We start from the raw sequence: 27603 nt of genomic DNA, 5'->3' as shown, positions 1-27603 counted from the left end.
TCAAGGCACATCTCATCTTATATTTTTTTTAAAGGACAGACAAAACTGTATTTGTACATTGTAAATAATATAATAATTTAACACTTGCGCTCCTGCTGCATTAAATTATTTGTTTAAATTATTCATACCATTCCACCTCTAATTTTCTTATACATGTCGAAAAGAGAACTCTGCTATTTACACACAGAATGAATCAAATAAAACACCAATCAAGTGTATGCTTATACAGACATCAGCTGGAAGTTTGTCTTTCCAGCTCGTACCACCGTCTGATTTTGCCCTACAAGCTAGCAGTCACTGAGACAGTCCACACTGATACAACCCTGTCGCATATATATACACAGAAAGGTTATAGTTAAAATTAAATAAGAGCTGAAGTTACAGTGCAAATGACAGACAAAACAGTAGCATACATGTTCCAATGCATACAATGCAGCAGTCCTTTGGCTGATCCTGATTGTCTAACAGAAGAGGATCTATCAGTAGTAAAGCTAAAATCACTCATTAATTTAAATTTTTTTTTTTTTTTTTTTTTTTTTTTTTTTTAACAAAGCAGTACCATATAGATATAAAAAGAACGAGACAGAAAAACGGGTATTTGAAACAACTGCAATAAAAAAAAACCCCTAACTTCTAAGTTGCTATGTTGTCTGTGGTTATTTTTTAATAAGGTGTAGCCACAAATGTATATATTTTGAGGCTACAAGTTAAGATTCTCAAGATTGATTTCATTTCCACAAAGTACTTAACTTGTGGTAACTACTGAAACAACTCAAATGATGCAAATGTGAGAATTTCCTCCCTTTTCACTTTTGAAGGAAACCGACAATGTTACATGTCATTGAGAGCAGTTTGAAATAAGCCTGTTTGAAGCCTGTAGTTCAGCGTTCAGTACTATTTATAGTAGAAAATGTCCAACTTCCACCATGTGAAGTATATTTCAGAGGCTGACCATCTGTAATATGTCTTAGATGCATTAAGGATATTCTCTACCCACTATGGTACATAGTTTTTGACATTATCTGTTGCAATACTTTGTGGGATTTCACCTGAGCCCAAAAAAAACACTATGTAGTAAAGTTCATGTTATTGACCAAAATGCCAATTTAATTAACATTTAAAGCCACTGAGCTTCATTCATTACGGTATCTCCTTCTCTTGTTTGTCTTCTTGTATATCAGTCATTTTTTCTTCGAATGGGAACCTGATGTAGGAGGGTAGTTCCTCCATCACTACACCCACTGACCACGGTGATGCACTTCCTGTTTCATTTACACCCATGTTTCTGGCTGACTCCTCGGTCCTTTGGGTTTCCCAAAACGGGTTCCAAAACCTGCGGAAATAGTGAGAAGGTTGCCAGACTTTTTAATATACATGTATTCATACGTGTATTTACATGTATTCATTTGTCAGATGCTTTAATTCATAAACATAGTGAGGAATATATCCGAGGACCCAAGAGTAACCAAGTTATGATCAACTGACCAGAAACAGAAGCAAGTTGCTGGAACAACAAGAGATGTCAGGAACACGTAGACAAAGGTTTATCATTACTATTTGGCTCTTCAATGCAATTCAGTTCAATTTTATTTGTACAGCACTTACATTTAGAGCCCTAAAGAGGAAAACAGAGGCAACGGTGGTGAGCAAAACAGTCCTGAGCTGACATGAGGAGGAAACCTTGAAAGGAACCTGACTCAAAAAGGAATCTGAACACCAGATAGAGGAATTATAAATCATTACTTCGCCTCAATTAGACACCGGTCTCAGATTCCACTAGAGCAGTATCAGGAACATCCCACTAGGTGGAGATCTTGAGCCAGACCCAGGACCCACTGGAGAGATTATATCTCTCATTTAGCTTGGGAACATCTAGGAAGCCCCAGAAGGAGCTGGAAATAGTAGTTATGGATAGAGACGTCTGGGCTGACCCTCTCACCATGATTCCAACCAGGAAGCAGTAGGAAAATGAAGAGCTTGGGCAGCTTTGGGCCCAAAATTTTAATTTTGCACTTGTGTTGGTTGTCTCTGGGCCATTTTTGGATCAGATTCCCAAATGCCATAAAAAACAGAACACCTTTGGCCCATAAATACTTTTCAATCCCAAGGCTGGCCCTCAACTCAACCACATCTGGGCTGGACATTTGGTCCAGAGAGCAAAGTCCTCAACTCTGCTCAACTATATGCTTGGAATGTATCTTTGCAAGTCACTGTGAATCAAACCATCTGCCAAAAATACCAAGAATGCAAGTTCTCGAATATGTTACAGGTCAACCTCGAAACTTCTGGCTTATTAATGCTAAAGATCATTACATCACAAACATACCAGTAATGTAATAAGTACATTTTGTCAGTACATTGATTTTGGCAGTACACACGTGAGGAAAAAGTTCTTACTAAATATGAATCCTGCAGCAGCACCTTGGTTTGGAGGAACAGAACCAGACACAGGAGCTTCTTTCACTGCAAACAAGATTTATTCATTGTTTTGTAGTTAATATAGAAAACGTTATAGAATGCTAGACCCGTAGATAAAACATCAAAGTCTCCCATTTTAGTAGTAGTATAGAAAGTTAATGATTTATTCTCATAATACTCACTTTTCTGTTTTCCTTTCCACAACTTCAAACTCTGTAAGGAACAGAAAAGGTCATGATGTTTTATTGTTCATAATCGCCATGCATGTTTTTGCAAATCTACAGCTTTTCATACGCTAATGACTACACTTCTTGAACACACAACAAACAGGAGAACCTTGGTTCTGCACTTTTTGGGTATTGATGTCTTCTCAGGCTGCTCCACTACAGGAGGTCTCCTGTCCACTGGTGTCTGGTCCTCCGCTCTAGATAATACTTCAGGAAAAACAAGAAAACAATAAAAGTATGGAGCTTGTAGAAGAGCCAGGGAGAAAATAAGACGGATTTTAGATTGAGAATTGAGGCTCGTATCAGTTACCAGACTCTGCCGTAGCCCCAACATCAGGATTAGGCTGAGGAACCACAGATAAACACTCTGCAGTAGGGAACACAACACATACTTTATACACTCAGACACTAATAAAGATGAATAAATAATAAACGTATAATCTCCTTTTCTAATGTTAAGATAAGGTTAAATCTTAGGAAGCCTCAACCACCCCAACCCTATGATTGAGTTCACCCTCAACAGTTCCTTCTCTCAGACTGGAATCTGGCTCAGCTGTAAGTCATGTCGGATTTAATGGTGATGTATCAACATTTGTGGAAGGAGTCTCCAGTGTCAGTGCTTTGGAACAGTCAGTGATAAAGCTGTTCCTTTCTTTCTTTTGACACAAGAAATTCTCCAATTCTCCATTCCATCGCAGGGCACAATCTCACACACACTCACACACCCATTCATACACTACAGACACTTTGGACATGCCAGTCTTTGGACTGGGGGAGGAAACCGGAGTACCCATAGGAAACCCCGCAACATGCAAACTCCGCACACACAGGGCCACGGTGGGAATGGAACCCCGACCCTGGAGGTGTGAGGCGAAAGTGCTAAGCACTAAGCCACCTAAACCACCTGTGCGCCCTTTTAAATGTAACTATAAATGAATAAAACGGTATGATGTGTCATTCTTTAATAAATACATTATGGTAATCATATGCAAATTTCTGGGCTATAAGAGAAATAAAACACTCTTATATGGAAGGTAACAGTAACCCCACACTGATTATTTTCCCAACAGCACACTCTGTCGTGTTTTCTTCCTGACTATTCTGATTGTGAATACTGAGTCATATGTTGAATATGAAACCACTCTCTGAAACCAAGTTATGCAAATCAACATGTGACTCAGTATCATGTATCTAAGACTGAATCTTTCGTTTTGACTAGTTTTTAGCATTTGTTCTACAGTTCATATTTACAGATAATAATTATTTATTATTAATTCAGTTGCTTCAGTCACGGGGGCATGTGCCGTTTGGTGCTGTTCAACTCATTTCACATTAACGGAAATTGTGACTCAATGGAAAAGCCTACCTTGTTTTGAACTTTTCACTTTAACGCTCTGTCGGAAAACAGAAGCACACACATATACACGCTCAGAAAACATGAAGCAACAGACACACGTGAATCATTCAGGACATTTAGAACAAACTTGTTTTCTTCAAACTGCAATCATGGCTGCGGAGTCGGACATTCCATGAGCCAGTAGTGCCAGTGGTTATAGCTTAGTGCTTAGTTTCCACAAAAAAGAAGTGAGCAGGGTTTATAGTTAAGATTTTAAATGAGAGGGAGTAATCGAAATAAGGCTCAATTGATGATCATTTTAATTCTTGTTACCATCATGAGCAACATTTAGGAAGTAACTAGTGGTAAAGTTGCAGCGTGTGGAATGTTTCCTTAGCTGTAGCATCTCTATGTCTGCTATTTTATTTTCTACACATAATTGAATGTAATGGTAAAATCCCTAAAAGACATGTTAATCACCTTGCTTCTGGCCATCAGCTCTTGGAATGTACTGGGCTGGGAGTTTCCTGCCCACTCAGACGAGGTACCCAATCTCTGTCGTTGCTGAACTGTTTCAGACTGACAGGGAGCGCTGTTGCTTTGAGCTGCAATAAAGGGAAGATTCATTAGAATCCTGCGGAAGTAGTTCAATCCACAATTCGATCAGAGTTACAGCCCAGAAATGCTTGCTTCTGCTTAGGTGTTTCTCTAATCTTTTTGGGTACAGGAAATTATGTGGCCATACTACACTATTTTTGCGTCTCTTTACGTCAGCATGAGTGATTCCATCAATGATGTGCCATTACAAAAGTGTAAATAAGTAAAGTGTCCATTAAAAGTTATCGATAAATGACTTAAAACATTAATAATAAATCTGTACACAGCATTTTCCATGAGTCATCCATTAAACGTTATAAAAATTGTGCATTTTCGTTCCACGACATTTACGCAACCTTGTCACCCGAACAAATTCAGCCCTAGGAAATATTTGGTCACATGTTCAACGGGAAGTTGTATCATTTGAAATTCTTGACTATCATGAAAAGAAGAAAAAAACCTTCTCGTACATTTTTGTCCCTTTATTTTCGTCATATTAATGAGGTCACTTCGAAACGACAGCCCTGTCAATCATTTTTTTATCTAAAAAAAAAAAAAATCTTAATAAAAAATGTAAGTAAATCAATAAAATGTTAACATGTTGTGTTTATTTGCTAATTCTAATCTAAAGACTCAACCCTGTCAAAAATGAAACATTGTTGTCTGACATTAATGCTTTTTTTAATGGTTCGATGCAGGTTTTCTTAGCTTCAGTGTGGATTAAATTATTAAAGTTCCAAGATTATTAAAGTTCCTACATGCCACCCCAGAGGTGAAATGGCTCGTATGACCTCATCATACCTTCTTCTGTGACTACGATGTAAGATTCTGGGGTTCTTCTGGGGAGTGGAGGAGTATCAGGAGCCAGCATCTCTGAAGCTGAAAATGCAAAGAAGGACAAGAAGAAACACAGGTGCTGCATGTGTGAAATATCTTTCATTAAATAATGAAATGTGGATTGATTGTAGTTGAGGCAGATAAAAAAAAAAAAAAAAACAAACAAACAAAAAAACACACACTGTACCATCTATCCGAAAAGGATCAGGTGTGTGTTCAAGGAGAGGAGGAGTGAGAATCTTTGGAGGTTCTGGAGTCAAAAATGAGAGATAAAATCAGTTATTAAGAATCATTTCCATTTTATTTGTATAGTGTTCTTATCAGTAGATATAAAGACACTTCTGGATGTATATTTAGATGTCTAGGGACCCCAAAGGGAACCCACCATTTTCTTTATTGACTACGCTACATTCCTGGGCTTGCAAACTTTAAAAAAGCTTTTAAAAAAAGTTAAAGATTGAAGAAAGAAAACTTATACAGAAAACAATATACCCTTTTGAGGTAACCCTGTTTACTTCAAAAGTTTATTCCCAGAAATTAGGCATAAAAAAAGGAAAGTTTATTTTACCTTCTGAAGGTATGTGAAATGGAGTAAAGGACTGGATGTTAACTGGAACTGGAGGGAAAGGAGATCACAGCTTTATTTGGGATTCTTTATGAGTTCTTGTTGCAAAATAATGCAGACTCTTGTATGTGTTTTGTAATAAGATTTGCCTTTAATAGACTCACCATTAAGTGACAGTCTAGCTCTTACACTCTGTAGAGGAGAATGTATATAGATGTGAGTCTACTCTGTGAGACATACATTTACATCGACATCTAAGCATTTATCTGGAACTGACACTGATACAAAGATCACAAGACTACCAACTGACTGACCATAAACAAGAGAAAAAGTCGTTTAAGCCTACAGAGAGAGCGACGAAAGTAGTCAGGCATACTAAAAAAACCCCCACTAGTTATCACTTGGATTAATACAATCTTACATGCTAAAGAAGACTAACGTGCCCAGAATTAGACCTACGCCTAACCGAAAGCCGAACAACGTGGTGGTCTTAATGAGAATTAGCACCACACGTAGACATACACACTGCTGACAAATTGGTAACGTGCTGGGTAACCACAAGTCAGCAGAATGGCTTCAGTGCACTAGAGCATTGAACACCGTTCTTCTAAAAGATAACCATTCAACTGGTGTTTTGATGATAGTGGTGGTGGAGAGTGCTGTCTAACACGTCAATCTATAATCAGAAGAACGTTGTATTGATTTGCAGAGACGCTTCCTTCTTCGGGGGCCAAGGAACCCAAACCATAACAGTGCCACTGGGTTTTCCTATAATTTGTCAACCGCATGTATACACACATACACTCTCAAAGCAGGACTGTATAGTACATGAATAGAACCAGCAAACATTTCCTTACATCTCAATTTCAAATAGCTTGTTATTAGTCTACATTATGTAAATCCCACTGACCTTGCTCCTGGACCAGGACCTCTTAAAGTCTGGCACATCTAAGTTTGAATTCCCAGACCATTCAGAGGATTTCCCGACCCTGAGCACAGTTTCCTGGGGCTTTTCTTGTACCGCGTTCCGTAATAAATCTGTTAGGAGACAAACAGTCCATCAGGTGCATTCAGCATATATATTTCACCATTCCTTTGGTTTCCATTTCCAATCTGAATGCATGGGCATGATCAGATCTACATTCACCAGCCACTTTATGCTCATGTAGTTATCCAGTCAGCCAATTACGATGCAGCACAATGCATAAAAAACTCGCAGCTACAGGTCAAAAGCTGCAAACATCAAACGAATGAAATGTTAGAATGGGGGGAAAAAGTGATCTCAGTGACTTTGATAATGGTATGGTTGTTGGTGCTAGACAAGGCTGGTTTGATTATTTTTGAAACTGCTGATCTCGTGGAATTTTCATGCACAGCAATCTCTAGAATTTACACAAAATAGTGTGATAAGAAATCCAGTCAGTGTCAGTTCTGTGAGTGGCAAAGATCAGAGGCCACGCTGACAGGAGTGCTACTGGGACTCAAATAACCACTCTTTATAATCATGCTGAGCTGAAAAGCAGCTCAACATTTCAATCCTACAGTAGGCAGATGGGCTACAAAAGCAGAAGACCACAATGAGGTTACACTACCGTCATCTATGACCAGGAATCTGAACTACAGTGGGCACAGGTTCACCGAAACTGGACAGTTTTTACTGATGATTTTATACATTGCACTGCTGCCTGATTGGCTGCTTATATAATTGCATGACTGACCAGGTGTACAGTTGTTCCTGATAAGGTGAACATGAGTGAATGCATACAGATCTATGATTGGGGGGGGGGGCATAGACAGTTTTCTTTGTGGGACATTCAATACATGATATGAGCTGCTTTTCTACCTTCATCATTAGCCATTTCAAAAGACTCTGGAGTTCTTTCTGGCAAAGGCGGTGTAGGAGAAGGAGGGCTTCCTCCTGTTAAGAAATAGTACTCTTACTAATTTAACCAGATTCAAAAGGTAAAGTCTCATATTGGTCGCAGTAATAGCAGTTTCATAAGTAATTTCAGATTCTTACCTCCACTGATTGAAAAATTATTGGGTGGGATGACCAATGTCAAGCTCTGGTCAACACTCATATAGCCCATATTGCTTGTGTCAGCCGCATCACCTGTCTCATCCTTATCGCCCATATCTGTGGCTAAAAGACACACTGCAGGTTTTACATAAGCAGTCACATTTGTCCCACTACTAATGGTCCATGGAAAACTACATCAAGATTAATAAGTCTAGGGAACCAGAGACAGGAACAAATACCACAGAGAGTTCTGTATGCTATGAGAATGGAAAAAAATCACAGAAATGTAAAGGAAAAATTCACCCCAAGAACATGCATATTAGTCTTTATAATTATAGCGATCTTTAATAGCGTCCAAGATTTTTTTTTGTTTGTAATAAAACTCAAATATTTAGTTTAAATTTTTGTCATCACGTCTATTTTCCCTTTAGTTTAGTTTTCTACATTACCCACAATGCCTTTATGTCTGCTGGTAGTGACAGCAGTGAAATTAGCCCTTGCTTCATCTCTTAAAGAGAGCGATGCAGCGGCGATTTAGTGTTTTAGTCATTCCACTTCTCTCAACTATTTACCTGTACACACTGCTCAAGCAGATCAGGTCCCAGCACCAACCAACAAATTAGCACATCATAAATACTTCAATATAAACACATTTAAAGTGTTTCAGGGTGGAGTTGCCCTTCAAATCTAGTGTACATGAAGTGAAATTTAACCAACTAACTGACGGGAACTTTGAGGAGAATTACATGCATGCAGTTTATTAGGAGGTTAAAACTAAACAAAATATTACCTTAAACACTGAAATTCATTTTTATAAATATGTCATAAATATGTACTGTACCATTCAACACAGACGAATCAGTTGTGCACTGAAGAGTAGGAATGAGATTTTGTGGAGGTTCTGGAGTCACAAATGAAAAAATTATAAAATAAGATTAGATGTAGATTAGATTCAGGTACATTTTTTAAAAATGGTAACCATTGTAAATTTGGCTGGTAAAAGCCTGGGGTTGCAAACTGACTTATATTTACAAGCAAGTAAGTTATAATTCTTTAAAACATGAATTGCTGATGAGGGTTGTAAGTCTTGAATTTAATGTGGCCATGTCACTCGGAGAGGATGAATCACTGATTCATAGGTAAACGTTTTAGAGGTATTTCCTTTAAAATTGAGTTTTAAGGTTTAGAACAGTGTCTTTTTTTTAAACAAGACTTTAGTCTTGGTAGAATTGATTTCTTGCATATAGAACAATATTGCTGGTCATATTGAGACTAAAATTAAAGAGAAAACACAACACTGCAGCTAACCTTCGCCAGCCAAAATGTAGGATTCTGGGGTTCTCTCAGGTAGAGGAGGAGGACTGTCGTCATCAGACACAGGTGTAGTCACAACTGGCCACAAACACACAAATACAAGGCTAGTAATATTAGATTATTAGACTTCTAGGCACTTTTTTCCACTTTATAAGCCTGCCTCTGCTAAACTTTTCTAAACTTTTGAGATCTTCACACGTGACGTAATAAAACAAGCATAAATTGAAAATTTTTTGATGTAAATTATAGTTTGATCATTGAAAAATCCTTGGTAGGATTGGAAACACATGACACATTTGCATTCTCACCTGTACTTTTGGCCTGCATTGGCAGTTCAATACTCAGAGTTTTAAGAACCAAAGTGGGGCCAGTGAAACAAGAGTTCTCCGTGCAGAGGGGTACTGCTTCTGTACACGCTGTAGACTCAGGGGACATAGGAGCATCTAGGCCAAAATATGGATCCTCCACTGTAAGACAAACAGAGGGAGCCTGGAGAAGCGCACTCTCATTGCTAATTTCTGCCTGATGCGTCTGATGTGGGCTGGACTCCTGTACTGGTGTTGGTCTGAAGAGATTATTGGATTTCAGAGAGTCAGTATGTTGGGTTTGGTTTGTTATAGCAGTTTCAGGTATTTGGGGCTTATGGCAGCCAGGATCTGCTTTCAGAGGTCGAGGAGGTTTAGGTATCAGGGACTTTAGGCATCCAAGTTCTGTTTGCTGAATTGGTGAAGGATCAAGTATCCAAGACTTTTGGTATCCAATATCTGTTTGCTGCAGAAGAGGAGGTTCAAGTATCTGGGATTTCCGGTGTACAAGATCCATTTCCTGAAGTGGAGGAGGTTCGAGTGACTGGGACTTTCGGCATCCAAGATCTGTTTTCTGAGGTCGAGGAGGTTTAGGTATCTGGGCCTTTCGGTGGCCAAGATCTGTTGGCTGCAGCGGAGTAGGTTCGAGTATGTCTGACTTTCGGTATCCAAGCACTGTTGACTGCAGTGGTGGGGGTTCAAATAGCTGGGACTTTTGGAATCCAAGATCTGTTGACTGCAGTGGTGGACGTTCGAGTATCTGGGACTTTTGGTATCCAAGATCTGTTGGCTGCAGTGGCGGAGGTTCAAATATCTGGGACTTTCGGTATCCAAGATCTGTTGGCTGCAGTGGTGGAGGTTCAAATATCTGGGACTTTCGGTATCCAAGATCTGTTGACTGCAGTGGTGGGGGTTCAAATAGCTGGGACTTTTGGAATCCAAGATCTGTTGACTGCAGTGGTGGACGTTCAAGTATCTGGGACTTTTGGTATCCAAGATCTGTTTGCCACAGAAGAGGAGGTTCAAGTATTTGGGATTTCTGGTGTCCAAGATCTGTTTCCTGAAATGTAAAAGGTTTGAGTGTCTGGGGATTTACAACATTTGTTATCTGAACTGGAGGAGGTTTAGGTATCTGGAATTGTTGATATCCAAGATCTGTCACCTGCAGTTGACTTGGTGTGGCAGTAGGTCTTGGGGAAATTTTAGACTTGGCCCAGTTCTTCATGCCATTGAGCACATCTGTGGGTGTGCGTTTAGGGCCCAGTGGACTGGGAGGTCGCAAATGAGGTGCCAGTGGCTGTGAGACTGCACTTGGTGCAACATGGTTGGAAAATTCTGTAGGACCTTCCTTTTCAGGACACCTGTGAAGACAACAGAATAATTAATCAAGTTGCAATGTTATAAATGCATTTCTATAGCTTGGATCTCAACAAGATCGAGTTCACAATACCTGTGGTCATAGCATGGATGCAGTCTATTCTCTTCTACAGGTTCTGGCTCATCCTCCAACTCACTGAAGTCTGAAACTTCACTGTCGCTGTCTACGGGGATGGGTGGAGGGGCAGCTAGAACCTGATTTATGTTTAAGGACAAATGCTCATCATTAGGCAACAATATGACTTTTGAAGTATTTGAATTGCTGGAGTTTCTGAACATTTAGGAAAATTAATTCAAAACATTGTGATTTCATATCATGTGTAAGTATTCCAAAGACAGCAAAAATATGTCAAAGAAACAGTACTACTAAGACACAGCTATGGGCTATAACCGAAACCAAAATAAATAGTATATTATAATGCTATCATGCCATAGATTACTAGTTGCCACAGTTGGCTATTTTTACTCACTCCTTTTTAGAACCATAGTACAGTAAATGGCCAAAAAGTTTATATACACCTGAACATCACACCCATATGTAAGCCTTCCCCAAACAGTTGCCACAAAGTTGGACACAAGCAGTTTTGTACAAGATGTCTTTGTATATTTTAGCATTAAAATTTTCCTTCATTGGAACTATGGGACCCAGACATGACAGTGCCCCTGTGCACAAAGTGAGGTCCATGAAGACATGGTTTGCCAAGTTTCGAGTGGAAGATCTCTAGTGGCCTACACAGAACCCTGACCTCAACCCCACTGAACACCTTTAGTATGAACTGGAATGCCAACTGCACCCCAGGCCGCATCGCCCAAAATCAGTGCGTGACCTCAGTAATGCTCTTGTGACTGAATGAGCACAAATTCCCACAGCGACATTCCAAAATCTAATTGAAAACCTTCTCAGAAGATTGGAGGTTATTAAAACAGTAAAGGGGGACTAAACCTGGAATGGGATGTTCAACAAGCACATATGGGTGTGATGGTCAGGTGTCCACATACTTTTGGCCATACATTGTATGTGGTACAGTACACTATTTTGGCTTTGGGGCAGTGGTAGCTCAATGGCTAAGGCACTGGGTTACTGATCAAGAGGGTGAGGTGCAAACCCCAGCATCACCAAGCTGCCACTGTTGGGCCCTTGATCAAGGCCCTTAACCCTATCTGTTCCAGGGGCGCTGTGTCATGGCGGACCCTGCGCTCTGACCCTAACTTCCTAACAAATGTTATATGCAAATTAAAGAATTTCATTGTGCTGTGCCGTATATGTGACAAATAATTTTTTTAAAAGTATGTAGAACTTTTCGAACATACTACAACTTCAAAATTTAAAAAAAATCATGAATTATATTTGTCTTTTTTGCAAAATCCTATAAGGTGAAATGTGAAATCGGTGTTAGGAACTAAATACTGTATGGGTTATCATTTAATCGGTTTAAGTTCTTCATTCACCCCAAACAACTCAGTGAGTTTGTGATCTCACCTCCTTTTTCTTTGAGTATGACTCCATCAACTGCAGATGCTTCTCAAACAGGAATTGAATTGTTCTGTACACCAGTTCATACTGCTCCTATAGACAAAATAAAACAAGGGAAACAACTGAAGAAACAGGTTCATTTCTTCATTTGTCAGGGTTGTGGTGGATGTGGAATTATTCCGGGGCCACAGGGACAATTTGCATGGACACAGCGAGAACACACAAAATTCTGCACAGACAGTAACCCAAGTTCAGGATTAAACTGGGGACCCTGGAACTGTGAGACAGCAATGCTACTATCATGTGACCATCTACCAGTTGTTGTTTTTTTTTTTTTGAGACAGATAGAAAAAAATGTAGCTTTACCTTAGTCTGAACTATGGAAGGCCTCTGTGTTCTCATTTCCTGAACCAGGTTATAGATGCTGAAGTTCTCTGGTATCATCTAAAATTGGAAACTGACGTAAATATCTAGAAGACTATTATAGATAGTTTAGGTCAATAGGTACAACATAAACGTTTGTACCTCTGCACCATGGTACATTAATAACTTAAGTATTTTGTAATAGTGTGCGCTTACTTGTTTTTTCAGTAGGTTCCAAGTGTAGTCAATGACACACAGAGCCCCTGTCCTTCCACAGCCCGCACTGCAAATCCCCATAAACACCAAATTAGATTGAACAAATTAGAAGACCACCATTAAAATGCACACTATATGGCCTAAAGTATGTGGACACCTGATCATCACACCCATATGTGCTTTTTGAATATTCCATTCCAGATTTAGTCCTCCTTTGCTGTTATAACAGCCTCCACTATCATGGAAAGGTTTTCCATTAGATTCCATTAGCTTTGCCCGTTCAGCCACAAGAGCATTAATGAGGTCAGGCACTGCTGTCAGGTGAGGAGGCCTGGGGCACAGTTGGCATTCCAGTTCATCCCAAACGTGTTGTGTAGGCTGGAGGAGTTCTTCCACTCCAACCTTGGCAAACCATATATGTTTATCGACCTCACTTTGTGTACATTGTCATGCTGGAACATGTTTTGGCCCCTTAGGTACAGTGAAGGGATACTGTAATGCTACAGCACACAAAGACAAATAAAATCATGTGCTTCTACAGTTTGGGTAAGGCCCACATATGGGTGTGATGTTTATGTGTCTACAAACCTTTGTACAGAGTGGACGACGGGGAACAGACGTGACAATCTTTGTAATTCGTCCCATTGTCAAAACGGAAACAAGCACTTACACAGGCTGAACAAATGAGAGCAGACAAAGCTTTAAAAAGTTTAAACAAACAGGGTTATAAATGAGAAACTGATGACCACAACCAGGGCATTCAAATCTTTTGGTTAATAATAATAATAATAATAATAATAATAATAATAATAATAATAATAATAAACTTTATTTTATAGAGCGCCTTTAAAAGCAGCTTCTCAAAGCTCTGTACACAAAATAAGCAGTACACAGAAAAAAAGAATGATAAATAAAAAATAATAAAAATAACAACAACAACAATAATAATAATAATAATAATCGACATCAGCAAGCAAATGCGAGTTTAAAAAAAAAGTATGTCTTGAGTTGAGCCTTAAATATGTCAAAGGTCTGAGCTTCTCTAAGCTCGAGAGGAAGAGCGTTCTATAGGGTAGGAACATAAACAGAAAAAGCCCTGTCACCCATATGTCTTAAGCGGGTTTGTGGAACAGTTAACAAATTACACTGTGAGGAGCGCAGTCTGCGATAAGGGATTAATAAAGCAGATAAATAATGAGGAGCCAAGCCATGTAATGCTTTGGATGTCAGGATCATAATTTTTTAAAACATCAACACGGAACCTGACCGGGAGCCAGTGCAAGGACTCCAGAACAGGAGTAATATGATTGCATGTCCTGGTCCCAGTTAGGATCCTGGCAACAAGAGTTTTCTACATATTGGTTGGCGTATGGATTTTTTAAATAAGTGAAATTATTGTGTACAAAAAATGGACCTTTAATGGTAATTATACTGAGGCATCTTCTGTTTTCTCTCTTTAAAGAAAAAAGCAACAAACTTCATAAAAAAAACTTTTTAAAAAAACCCCGTTTTAATCGTGTTTAATCACATAAGCCCTACATAACTTCACCAGTGTCGCTTCGTGAAATATCCATCATTCATCCACAAAGCCATGTGGTTACTCTTAAAATCAACTGTCAGTGATACTCACGGATTTTCATGCTAACCAGAAACTAGGGCTGGAAATTACGCAAACTATGTGAGAAAAGGCTTATTTGACTTTGAGTTTTTCAGTTCACTTCAGCAGCTTTATGACAGCAGATGTCAACATGTCTGGCTTTATATTATAGAAACCACCTGAACATTACAAGACAAAAAATAGTGCACTATTCTGCTGATTGTCACATGAGTTTCGAAGCATTGCAACCCACTTATGTTTCTTCTGCAACCACTGAGAACTCTGACTTTTCTGACAGTCCTTTGTGTTTAATTGGCCAACCACCTGCACGCATTTCCTGTGTGACTAGCGCACATAAACCATAAAAGGGCAGACTCAGGGTCTGCTTCTTGTCTAACCTCAAAGAGGATGTTTCTTGTTTTTTTTATTCCACTTTTTACCGACATTTAGATATGGTTCACCTGCAGTGGATGCAGATGGGCACATCGTCCTGCTCTTGGAACACACGCATGTCCTGCAGCATCTCCAGAATGGGGGGGATGGAGTCTGGTACGCCATGATCAGGCCAGTTCATATAGTGCAGCTGCTTCAGTGTGCGAGACGACTGAGGGAGAAACATGGTTGAAAAGGTTTATGCTCTTCATGCTCCACAGATTTTCTCTCTCTCTTTCTCGTTTTTTTTTTGTTGTTGGTATGATGCATCTTAGTTTGCTACTCACATTATTAAAAGTCACCTTCAGGATCCTTATCAAATAGTCTCCCTTGTTCTCTTCTGATTCCTGCACAAGATTGAGCAGAACATTTTAGCACTTTGTAAAGTTTTGACCTCTCAGCACTCTTTTATGCATGGTACAATTAAGCCCACAGCTGCACTTCCTAGTATAAAAAATGTAGGAGTTCCCTGTTCTTTATCTTTTAGCAGAAGCTTAGGTTCATAGCTACTCATTATAGGTGCAAAGTAGTAACCATGACAGGATTTACTCCTCTGTGGCTGACACACGATGGACAAATGAAGCTGTTCCTCTGCAGTGATGTTAGGACTTTTAGTTGAAGTTTCATTTTAGGAAGTGACCTTAAAATCATTACAACCAAGCTTTCATCTCTGGTTTTTTTGAGGAACTTAAAAATGGACATGCTAGTCATCTCGTGTATGTAAAGGATGGGAGTTTTACTGCATTTCATAACACCAGGACAGGAAATGTGGTGTGAGTGAGGCAGGAAGTGTCACTTACACAGTATATCTTAAACGGTTCGCACACAAACACATCCACCATAGTTTCAGGCCAGTATCGCTCACACTTTTTCTAAAAGACAAGACTCATATTCAGACTTCATAGGTGTTAACTTTTCATGTGAAACCAGAGTATTTACAAGTGTGTTAGATTAAAACAACAGCAACAAAAAAACAAGTTTATTGTTCTTTAATAAATATTGAAGGTGAATTCTAGCATAGTATGTTACAGCAAAGCTTACCCTTCCCATTTCAAATTCCCTGCAAGCCATCACGATGACCTGGGGGGGGGTGTGTTAAAATAGTATCATTTATTCCTGCAAACAACTGTGTGACATAAAGGGGTCCCATGTAAACGTGAATAAATAACAGTTAAGTGCATCACCTGCACGTTGTATTCCCAAAGCATCCTCCAGAAGTCCAGAACTGTGTTTGGCAGTGGGCCTTGAGTGGCAATATACTCCGTTGGCCCCCAAACTCCCTATAATAAATTCGAAAATAGGTTGCATATTGAGTCTTACACTGCTCATCTGCCTGGCCGTATTGTGAACGACTCGTCAGTATCAGATCAATTTGATGTATCCAGCACTTAACAAGCCATTGTCACAAATCAACATTACAGAAATCTTTCATATGTTGATCTAGTATCAATCACTTTTTGAAGGTAATTTCCTATCAAAGGACTGGCTTTTGTCCACGACTAAACTGTTTACCTCAGAGATGTGCCACATTCAGGAAGCAAAATCTGCTCTGTTTGCATTTCCACGCTGTCTTTTGTCTAATTTTTCATTAGTTATTTTGTTGTTGGTGCATCTTATTGTTTTGTCTTAAAAGAAGAAGAAAAAAAAAAGAGCACCTGAATGGCAAGAGCAGTAGAGCTCACATACCTGGATGAAATTGGCATTGATGTAGTCCGTGTCATTTTTGGAGGTGATCAGTGAAAGCTTCACTCTGCTGTGGTCAACTGTGGAGAAACACAATCACTGAGCACTCTTCAGCATGGTCAGGAGAGTAGTAGATTGTGGTAATGTATTCGCACACGGCGACAGTGACTCAGGCTGAGCGTCTACGTCAGTAATAGTAGCAAAAGAGAATGATGCACTCACATGGAACAATGTCCTTATATCTGTTCTTCTTAACATTCTCCTGCCTGTCAGCAGCCTTGGTGGAGTAGGTCTTGTCTGTGCGGTACTTAGTGGACTGCCTCTTCAGTTTCTGATTGAGGAACAACAAAAACAACACACATTTAGTTTAGCCATGTTTTACTTAACTTAGTTATGTTTTATGTAGCTTAATTATGTTTTAGTGGCTCTAGTGACATTTTATTTAGCCTAGTTATAATATGTTTTAGTTAGCCTAGTTAGGTTAACGTAGCTACACCCTTAACTACTTCCTCTTCCCCAAACTCTATGCTTGAATTCTATGCTGCTGCTACTGTAACTTGCTTTGGGAGAAGAAGAAAAAACAAAGGGGTCTATCAAATGCACAGTGTACATATACTTAATGAGAATCCAACAAGAAATCACTAATCTGTGACGTGGTAAGTGGAAGTTTTCTGAAACACTAAAAATTAAAGCTGAACTAATGTTGTTTTCATAGTATTTTCTCCCCTCTTTTTAATATCTGTTTTGCAATCTGCACCACCAGTGTGTCACAGTTGAGGTTTGAAAGTCATGTACGTGAGACTGTATGTGCTTTGCATGCCTAAGAGCAAATGTTTCCCCTAAGTTTGTTTGTCCCACAAGAGAAAGACCATCGTAATTAGATAACTTTCCAACCACAGCTCACTGTGAAAGCAGTGTACTCCTCAAGTGTGTCTTTACCAGCAGTACAAAGTTCACTTTCCGGCTAAGGTCCCGCCATTAAATATTTACAAATCTACAGCATTTTAAAGTTCTTCTGGTTCAAAAAATGTGGTTCTTACTTATAGGCTCAGAGCTGCCTTTAAACAGCTGCATTTCCTTTTCTACAGACATATTAAAAAGGTTATACATGTAGATCTGCTTGATGTCATTGCAGAACAACTTGCTGCTTCATTGAAACAGGATTAGTGAGATTTCTATGAGAGAGATCCAGTTTGGCAGAATCATTACCTCATGGTTATGGGAAGTAAATTCCTTTGTGCATCATGACAGCGCATTTCAATCAGAAGGCAGTGTTCTAGGTAGACAGCATTTTTGGGCAGCATTTGCACATTCCTGAGAAACGTACTGTCCCTACTGTCCCAATCAGAAGGCAGCTGCCCACTCAGATGCTTCATTTTGGCCAGAATTGAAGCGAACAAGATCAAGAACAAGTATCATTCTTGGGCAAAAGGCACTCCCATAATTCTGTTTGCTGAAGGACACACGTAATGCTGTACTAGTGGTCCTACAATGTGTTCAGGATGGTCTAATACATCATATAACTGCAGCAATAATGCAGAATGCTGGAGGTGGCACCTTGGGAATGAAAGCGAAATAAATGATTACTACTTTTAACCTGCTTGTAAAATCCAATCCAGACAGAGGACAGAGGCCAAAGGACATCCTCTTAGCCCACGCTAGATGGATCTACTCATTTTTGATTGGCCTTCAGGTTGGACTCGAAAGGCCTGCATTCACCTTTAACATTCATTTATTTCACAGATGTATTTACCCAAAGTGACTTACAAATAAACCCGAGAACAATCCAAGCTAGAAAAGCGCTAGAGCAGAATCATAACCACTGTGTCACCACTGCCAACGAAGCAGTTTTAATTGAACAGGAAATGATTTGTGATTTTAGGGGCAAAGTAGCAGAAGCATGGCAGACATTTAAGGGCATTGTTGAGTGCACTCTGAGATGTCGCTACTTATCCAACATCATGTATGAGCAGAATGTCTATTAACATGAACAGTACTTTGCAAAAGTCTTAAACACCCTAAATCATTGTCCTAGAGGTTTATGTTATTTCTTCTTCATTAATGTGTCAGTATAAAGGAGTCTCATTCATTTGAAATACAGTAGCATACTGTATGGAGTAATTGACTTACATTGACTTAAACTTTTCAGATTAAGACATCATCGAGGCTGTCTAGATGCAGAACACAAGTTCTCCAAGCTATCTCCAACTGGTTCTCTTACCAGTTGATTTAGATTTTATGATTCATATTTAGATTTTATTAAGCGGCACAACTGTACCTAAGACAACTGATGTAATTCACTATAATCAGCATAGAAGTGATAGTCAACATTATATTTACGGCTTAAAGTGGGGTCTGAGATCACATTGGAAATCTGGGATTTTTTTTCCTCATTGAAAAATGTAAAACATTTAAAGTAAATGTAATGGTACAAAAGGACAGATTTTAGTCCGGTGTTACACAAACTTGTCCATGCCAGATCAAGTGTATACAGGTCCATATTTGGACATTGACAAAGATCTTTTAGCTGTCTACCACTGTATACTGGAGTTGACATTAAATAATGAAAAGTTCAGAAGAGCTCAAGTTCAGAATTTCAGCTTTAATTTAAAGGTATTTAACTCCACAGTAATTGAACAAACAAACTAACATGATCAAAAATTACATTTTAATTTTTAATACTTGGCTGCAAATCCTTTCAGCCTGATGTCTGGAACCATCCAAATATCACTGGATATCTTCCCTGGTGATGCTCTGCCAGGCCTTGCAGCTGTCTTCGCTTCCTGCTTGTTCTTGGGGTGTTTTATCTTCAGTTTTGCTTTCAGAAAATGGAATGCATGCTCAATTGGATTCACTTCAGGTGATTGACTTGGCCATTGAAGAATTTTCCATGTCTATGCCTAAAAAAAAAAGTCTTGGGTTGCTTTCAAACTATGCTTTGGTTCCATCTGCACTGTGAAGCTCTGTCCAATGGTTTTTGAAGCATTTGGCTGAATCTGAGCAGATAATACAGCCCCATACACTTCAGAATTCATACTGATGCTTTGTCAAGTCACATCAATAAATACAAGGGAACCAGTTCCATTAGCATCCATATGTTCCCACACCATAAAATGAAGTAGTATGCTTCAGATCATGAGCATGTCCTTACCTTCTCCATACGCTTCTCTGCCCATTAATCTGGTACAAGTTGATCTTTTATCTCATCTGTTGATCAGATGTTGTTCCAGAACTGTGCAGGCTAATTGTAATGTTTTTTTGTTTGTTTGTTTTTTGGAATATTCTAATCCGGTCTCTCTGTTTTTGACTGGTTGAGTGGTGAAATCTTCTCTTGATTGTTGACTTTGACACAGATATGCCTATCTCCTGGAGGGTGTTCTTTACCTGGCCAACTGTTGTAAAAAGGTTTTTCTTTACCACGGAAAGAGCTCTTCATCCACCACTGTTGGTTTCTGTGGTCTTCTGGGCCTTTTGGTATTCTTGAGCTCACCAGTGTGTTATTTTTTTATAAGAATGTACCAAATAATTGATTTGGTCACACCTATTGTTTTTGCTATCTCTCTGATCAATTTATTTAGATTTTCGGCCTAATGATGGATTGTTTCAGCTCTTTGGACTTCATATTGAGAGTTAACAGCAACAAATTCCAAATACAAATGGCGCAATTGAAATCAACGCTTGATCTTTTTGTCTGCTCACTTGTGTGAATATTGAGCGAATTACACACATCTGGCCATGGAACAGCTGAGCAGTCAATTACTTTTGAAATAAATATAGGGGGAGGGGGGGATGTTTCATGTATAAAAAATTCTGTAATTTCTACATCATTAAGCTCATTTGGATGTATACCCTCAAATTAAGGCTGAAATTAAAGCTTTGAGATCATATTCTTTATTTCATTTCAACTCCAATATACTGTGGTGAACAGTTAAAATAACATCAATATCCAAATATTTATAGACCGGACTGTATTTACTGTATAAGATTCTACTTTCTACTTAAGTTGTTGCTGATAATATAATTTGTAATGAAAAACTGTATTAAATTAGAAAAGAATCTAAAAGCAGGACATTTTCGTATATACTAGTGGACATACATGTTTAAGGGGCTGAGCATAATGACACATTATTGCACTTTTTTTTAGGTTTTGAAGAAATCTCCTTTTATTAACAAACTGATAATGGATAATCAGATAATATCTAAAACAGGCAACACTTATATGTCCATTAAAATATCATTGTTAATAGTGTCAAATGCTGAATTGAAGTCCAGCAGTAGAATAGAATTGAAATAGAAACATATCCGAGGCACGCAGTAGGTTAATGACCACACTAGCCACCACTAATTCTGTCCTAGGATGCTTCCTGAAAAGCGACAGAAGTATATAATTGTGGTTATTTCTTCATAGAAACATCAGAGCTGTTGGGCAACATTCCCCCCTAAAATCTTAGGAGATTGGATGGTGTTGGTTATCAGATGGTAACTGAGAGATGAGTGGAGTTCAGATGCATTTTCTGAAGAGTGGTTTAACAGCAGCTGTCTTTAAAACAGTTTGCTACTTAGAAGGAAGGCACAAGCTGAGAGACAAGAGACCAAAGACACTCTTTGTTGTCTGCTAGCATACTCATGTCTGCAGCTCATGAACCATCCTTTCAAGGGTCCAAAATTGTCTCTAAGAAAGTAAAATGGCAGGAATGTGTCAAGTGACTTGTTTCTGTTCAGTACAGTACATTGTAAGAACTGACTGTCCTTTTTGGTTTGTGATCATTTGTGCTATCTTGAGTACAAATGCATGTCTTCAAATCCATTTTAATGCCTTTCTTTATAAGCAACATAGAGCAACTGATGATTCAAAAAACAGGGAGCTAAGAGTAACAAGGATTTAGAAAGGAGAATGCAGAAAGAGTGTCCAAGTCCATGTTAGCCTGTGCTTAATCTGATAGAAAATTATATCTGGAAATATTGTTAGGGATACACACATACAGTACAAATAACGAATAAAACGAAAACAACAAAGTGTCTTAGTAAACACCACGAGCCACCGGAACAGACTTAATGTGCTTTGGGACTGATACTATAAATATCTGGAACTGTACTGAATATCTGAAGGACACCTTCTTCCAAAAGATAGTGTTTAGATAATGGTGGTAGAGAGTGTTTGGTTGAGCTGAGATCTGGTTATAGCATATAATTTACACAATTGTTTTCTCCTCACTAAACCATTTAGTAGCCCTGGGGGTGGTGGTCTTCCTGTAAGAGACCACGGCCATCTGAATGGAGGAAAGGTGGTCAATCAAAAGAATTTCTGAGGGAAATGCAACAAAATAAATGCCCGCAGTTTTTCATTTTGTTTGTCTCCTATCTGTATGTTTGGTCTTTTGTAATAAACTGCACAGTTTTTATTGGCACAAATCGTCATTGGTCAGTAGCACATCCTTTGTAGAACAGAAATGTGAAAAAGGATGTGTGGATATCAGTGTGAGATAGAGAGGACATGAAAGAAAATATGTTTATGTATTTACCCTATAAATGGATTCATGTAGTATAACATAAATGTACTATGTATAACCGTTATAAATAGTCATTCCCTCATGAGCCCTCTTTCTAATTTAATACAGAAAAAAATCCTATCTCTATCTTGAAGACTGTCGCATGGCAAAAAATTTAAGTAAAAAATTAAACAGTTATAAACTGCACTGACACTGGAGACTCCTTCCATAAATGTTTCATAAACATTTTCTTAAAGAAAGCCTTAGCAACAACCAATATTTTTCTTTGTTTAATAACATTAATTAAATATATATATATATCTATTTATTATTAGACTAGATCAGGTGAAGCGTGCGCATTGCAAATCCTTGTGTATATAACTGTTACTATAGGATCACTCCATCTCATGTGGTCCAGTGCAAGTTGATCGACTGTTTTTAATGTTACTCATTTTTTCGGAGTGATTACTTCTATGTATTGGCATTGCAAAATCACCATTTTTTAATTTAGTTTCTTAATTTTACTTGGTTTAGCTATGACGGCCATCTTTGTGTGATGGCACACAGCAAATATTAGTCATACAGCTGTTTACAGAAACCTCAACCTCAAATCTCGGCTCAGGATGGTCCTAGCTCAAAAAACTTATCTCTAAAGCACATTACAAAGTACATGTATACTCAGAAAAAAAGGATACGTCCTCTCACATTCAACTGCTTTTACTTCCAGCAAATTTCTTAAAATGTGTAAATATTTGTGTTAATGTAAAACAGATTAAACAACTGAGACATGAAATGAGCAAGTTTCACAAACATTTGATGATCAGACATGGAATAATGAGTCCCTGAACAAAGAGGGGGGGGGGGGGGGGGGTCAATATTAAAATTAACAGTCAATATGTGGTGTGTCCTCCAGCTACTTTAAGCACTACAGAGCATCTCATCCTCATGGACTGCTCCAGATTTGTCAGTTCTTGCTGTGAGATGTTCCTCCACTCTTCCACCAAGGCGTTTGCAAGTTCTCAATCACGTCTGGAGGACACATGGTTACATGTAATTTTCCACAGCAAGGACAATCAGCTGTCCTTCCTGTCCCCTGTAGCACTGTCTTAGGTGTCTTACTTTACAGACATTGCAGTTTATTGCTCTGGACACATCTGCAGGCCTACCGCCTGTAAACTGTTCGTGTCTTAAGGACTGTTCCACAGATGCATGTGCCATAATGGTTTATGGTTCACTGAACAAGCACGAAAAACATCGTTTAAACCCTTTAAAATACAGTCTACTGAAAAAGGGGCATTACTTTTTTTTTTTTTTTGCTGAGTATACATATATAAACATTTTGCACATTCATGTTCCTTAGACTTAGAACTTACATCCATAAGTAGTGCTCAAGATTGCTCACAATTCCAGGATCAATTTATAATGGTAAGGGTTCGAGTCTCATTCTTAATTTTTTTAGCGGGTATCTAGATAAGTATAGTGTGCATGCAGAACATTTCAGGTTTGAGCATCTCTTACGTTTTTATGGGGGCAAGCAAGGGCATTTAAAAACAAAAAACAAAAACACAATTCCCTCACTTTTGGGTTGAATATCTCTGGTAGGGGACCAGATATGAACTTGACATTTTCACAGAAATAAGTCCTCTATAGTAGCATTCTGCTGTAAAAAATTTACAGGTTGAGGTTGGAGAAACTCTGCAGGACAGTGGACCTCCAAGGCCAGATTTGAAGAACCAGCCTGATCTATCAGGTTGGTACAGTTGTACAGTTGAGTAGATTTTATCCAAATATGAAATTACAGTGTTCATTTATGTGTGTTACAAATACACAGTGTCATAAACAGAGCTGTGGTGTTGTTTCTCCTGTGGTAAAAGCAGTGTGTGACTTCTGAGCTGTAGCCTCTAATGCTTTTATCGCAGGAGAAACAACGCCATGGCTGAGATAGTGAGGTTTCCGTAAACAGTTGTATAACCAGCGTTTGTTGTATGTCATGACACAAAGATGGCCGTTGTAGTAAAACTGGTGAAATAATAATAAATAAATAACTGGTGGTTTTGTAATGCCAATACATAGAGGTAATCACTCAAAAAAAACATTTTTTTAATTACAAACGGTAAAGCAACCAACTTTGCAATTATTGGACCACTTGATGACCCTATAGAAATGATAATGTATTCAAGCTGCTGTTAAAGAAAATGATTCAACACCTTCTGACCAATCAGATTTGAGAATTCTCATTGCTGTGGTATAAAAAAAATCATGTTTATTTGATTTTATTATTTTTTTTTAAATCAGTGTGTGGATATTTTGATATTCAGAGAATAACCCAGAACAGACTCTATACTGGTTAACATATAGTAGATTTGAGTATAATGGTGGAAAGAGAAGACAAGCTTCTAAGTTCTCTTTTTGAGACAGTTCCCACTGCCAGAAGAGGAAGTCTATATTAAGAATGTTTAGCCACACAGTTAGTCACCAGCTGGCTAGTTTAACTGAATATTTTTTCCCTTTTTGCCAGTTATATGAAGCTGACATAACATGATCACAACTGTCTGCTTGCTTACACACACACACACACACACACACACACACACACACACACGTCTAGTTGTAGGAAGTCAGTGCAACTGGACTTATCCCAACTTATCAGATCTGAACTCATTAAGATTATATATATATATATATATATATATATATATATATATATATATATATATATATATATATATATATATATATGTATGTGTGTGTGTATATATATATATATATATATATACACACACACACACACACACACACACACACACACACACACACACACACACACATATATATATATATATATATATATATATATATATATATATATATATATATATATACATATATATATATATATATATTAAAAATTGTGTTGCTATACAAACACAAACACTGTTCAAGATTTTAAGACAAATCATTGACTCAAGCAGGAAGCCCCACCGGCAAGACATTTTCATACCAAAAGCCACTTTACAATCAACCATACCAACAGGCATTAAAATGAACTCACCAAGAACTCAACCGCATAGTCACCATCTTCATGAGCCGATGTGACCTCTTTGCTGGCAAACTGGGCCAGGAATCTCCTCAGGAGCTGAGCTTGGAGTTCCATAGTGCAGCGCGTCCCCAAGCAGTGCCCTCTGTCATGTTACATGGCTTTGAAGGCCCAGGTGGCTTGTACAATCTCTGTCTCTCTCTCTCTTTCTGTCTCTCTCTGTCTCTCTCTCTGTCTCTCAACTTTTCTCCTTCTTCACTGTGTCCTTCTCTCACTCTCTCTTTTTATCTCTTCCAATCAGCCCGTCTGTCATTGTTCCCTTCAGCTGAAAAGTTACCCAAGTTTTGAGGAACCCGAGTGCAGAAGCAAGAGATGGGCTGTCATCACGGAAGCATGTCAACAGGTTTCTGTGGTCAGAATAAAAATACCACCAATGTTCTCGTCTCTGCCTGTCTCTTGCTAACTTGTTCTATTCTCTCACTTTGCCTTTCTCACTAGTCTTTTTTTCTGCTCTCTCTCTCTCGCTCTCTCTCTCTCTCTCTCTCTCTCTCTCTCTCTCTCTCTCTCTCTCTCTCTATTTCTCATTCTGTCAGAATGACACTCTGTGTTACTGGGTCCTAGAGCCGCCCCTGCACAGGAAGCATGCAGTGGGTGTGATTTTGTTTTTGTGTCTAAGACAGAGCATGTAATAGAGAGAAGGAATCTTACACTGCTATGGCACTCAGCAGGCAGCTGAAGTTGCACGGCCTGTTGGACGACACTCAGGGTGCTCTGGGTGACATTCAGGGTGTAACTGAAGTCATGTCTAAGTCTGACAGATGGCTGCAGTAGATGTCATTGTTTTCCCAGCTACCATACATTTAAAATACGAACATGCGAGTGACTTTTCAAATGGTAAGTTATATATTTGGGTACACAACAAGACCTATTTCAGGTTTACCTAGCAGAAAGTCTTACTGACTAGGCCTAAGGCTACCAATATCCTTCTTTTTGGCTCCATCTAGGGGGTATTTTTGGAAGTATCCAGTTCAGTTCCATGGTGGAACACATCATATTGCTGGAAATGCTTGTTGGTGATTTAAAAAAACAAAACAAGCAACAGCAACAAACAAACAAAAACAACAAAAATTCCTCATAAAACATTTAAGGCATATCTCTCCAAGCATCAGTGTACTTGTTTTCTTCACTGTTTACTTTTTTGAGATATATACTGTACATAAGCCTATGTGACGTCAAATGCAAAGGCATATACAATTCACCGGACAGAAGTGAGCACACAAAAATTACTGTAGCGGAAACTCTAGATTTCTAAACATTAACCAACTTGGCTTGTGTAGCTTTGCACATAAGAGTATTAATGTAGTCTGGGCTTTAACTGGACCATTCTAAAACATTCAGGTTATTGGTGTTGAACCACTCCAGTGCAACCTTAGCAGTATGCCTAGGGTTATGTTGGAAGGTGAACTTCTACCCCAGTCTCAAATCAGAGATTTTGCTAGCCTTTGCTCTCTTCATGCATCAGTGAGCCTTGAGCACCCATGATCCTGTCACAAATTCACCAGTTGTCCCTGCATACCAGAAACACCCCACAAGACCTGCTCTGACCCAGTCATCTAGCCATCACAATATGGCTCAGATTCTTACACTTGCCCATTTTTTCTGTTTCCAACTGTTAGGTTAAACCACAACTCTGTGGGCAGTGGTGGCTTGGCTGGTTGAGGCTCTGGGTTACTGATCAGATGGTCGGGGGTTCAAGTCCCAACACTGCCAAGCTTCCACTGTTAGGCCCATGAGCAAGGCCCTTAACCCTCTCTGCTCCAGGGGCACTGTATCATGGCTGACCCTGCACTCTGATCCCAACTTCCTGACATGCTGGGGTATGTGAAGAAAATTAATTTCACTGTGCTGTAATGAATATGTGACCAATAAAGATTCATTATCAACTCGGACAGCCTCACTGCAAAGTAATTGCTCAGTTTCCCTCATGTTCTAACAACCAAGCCGCTGTTATTTTTCTTTGCCTCCTGGTTTTGATCTTTGCCTTTGCCCACGTTGTTGATTACTGTTTTGCCTCTGATATTCTGTTTGCTGATCGCTCAACCCTTGACTGTTTATCTTTCTGTTTTGGATTTGTCTGCCTTCCTAAGAAACTGCCATTTTACCTGCACTTGCATCCAACTCCGAGTTTGTGTTATGTATATGTATATATATATATATATATATATATATATATATATATATATATATATATATATATATATATATATATATATATGTGTGTGTGTGTGTGTGTTTATATATATATATATATATATA

General features: G+C 38.7%; 1 protein-coding gene across 2 annotated transcripts; it reads right to left on the bottom strand.

Annotated features, from left to right (window-relative positions):
* On the bottom strand, positions 1-25866 carry ptpn22 (protein tyrosine phosphatase non-receptor type 22). 2 transcript variants are annotated; one of them, XM_017487739.3, is made up of 30 exons: positions 25303-25866; positions 16984-17092; positions 16765-16841; positions 16263-16358; positions 16120-16158; positions 15879-15950; positions 15366-15425; positions 15108-15250; positions 13050-13116; positions 12837-12914; positions 12477-12563; positions 11070-11191; positions 10782-10980; positions 9623-10679; positions 9309-9392; positions 8842-8901; positions 8001-8123; positions 7824-7898; positions 6891-7018; positions 6145-6172; positions 5984-6031; positions 5603-5665; positions 5380-5457; positions 4462-4586; positions 4012-4039; positions 2956-3012; positions 2755-2852; positions 2601-2631; positions 2398-2463; positions 1-1333 (listed from the first exon to the last, which is right to left on the bottom strand). In XM_017487739.3, the coding sequence occupies exons 1-30, from the start codon at positions 25402-25404 to the stop codon at positions 1272-1274; spliced, it is 3462 nt and encodes a 1153-aa protein (XP_017343228.2). In that variant the 5' UTR covers positions 25405-25866; the 3' UTR covers positions 1-1271. The 2 variants fall into 2 exon arrangements, with proteins under 2 accessions (XP_017343228.2, XP_017343227.2); XM_017487738.3 differs by having other exon boundaries at positions 9623-10980.
* Positions 25867-27603: the final 1737 nt, after the last annotated feature.

This window comes from Ictalurus punctatus, chromosome 15 (assembly GCF_001660625.3).
Source record: "Ictalurus punctatus breed USDA103 chromosome 15, Coco_2.0, whole genome shotgun sequence".
Classification (NCBI taxonomy): domain Eukaryota; kingdom Metazoa; phylum Chordata; class Actinopteri; order Siluriformes; family Ictaluridae; genus Ictalurus; species Ictalurus punctatus.
This window is presented reverse-complemented; position numbering and strand designations above follow the sequence as displayed.

Bases quoted from the DNA above. Each gene is read 5' to 3' on its own strand.
- ptpn22 (XM_017487738.3), bottom strand. From the start codon at position 25,404: ATGGAACTCCAAGCTCAGCTCCTGAGGAGATTCCTGGCCCAGTTTGCC. The intron at 5,666-5,983 runs GTAAAATAAACT...TTTTGACTCCAG, and splicing joins ATTTCACATACCTTCAGAAG to AACCTCCAAAGATTCTCACT. The intron at 2,853-2,955 runs GTAACTGATACG...TTTTTCCTGAAG, and splicing joins TGGGGCTACGGCAGAGTCTG to TATTATCTAGAGCGGAGGAC.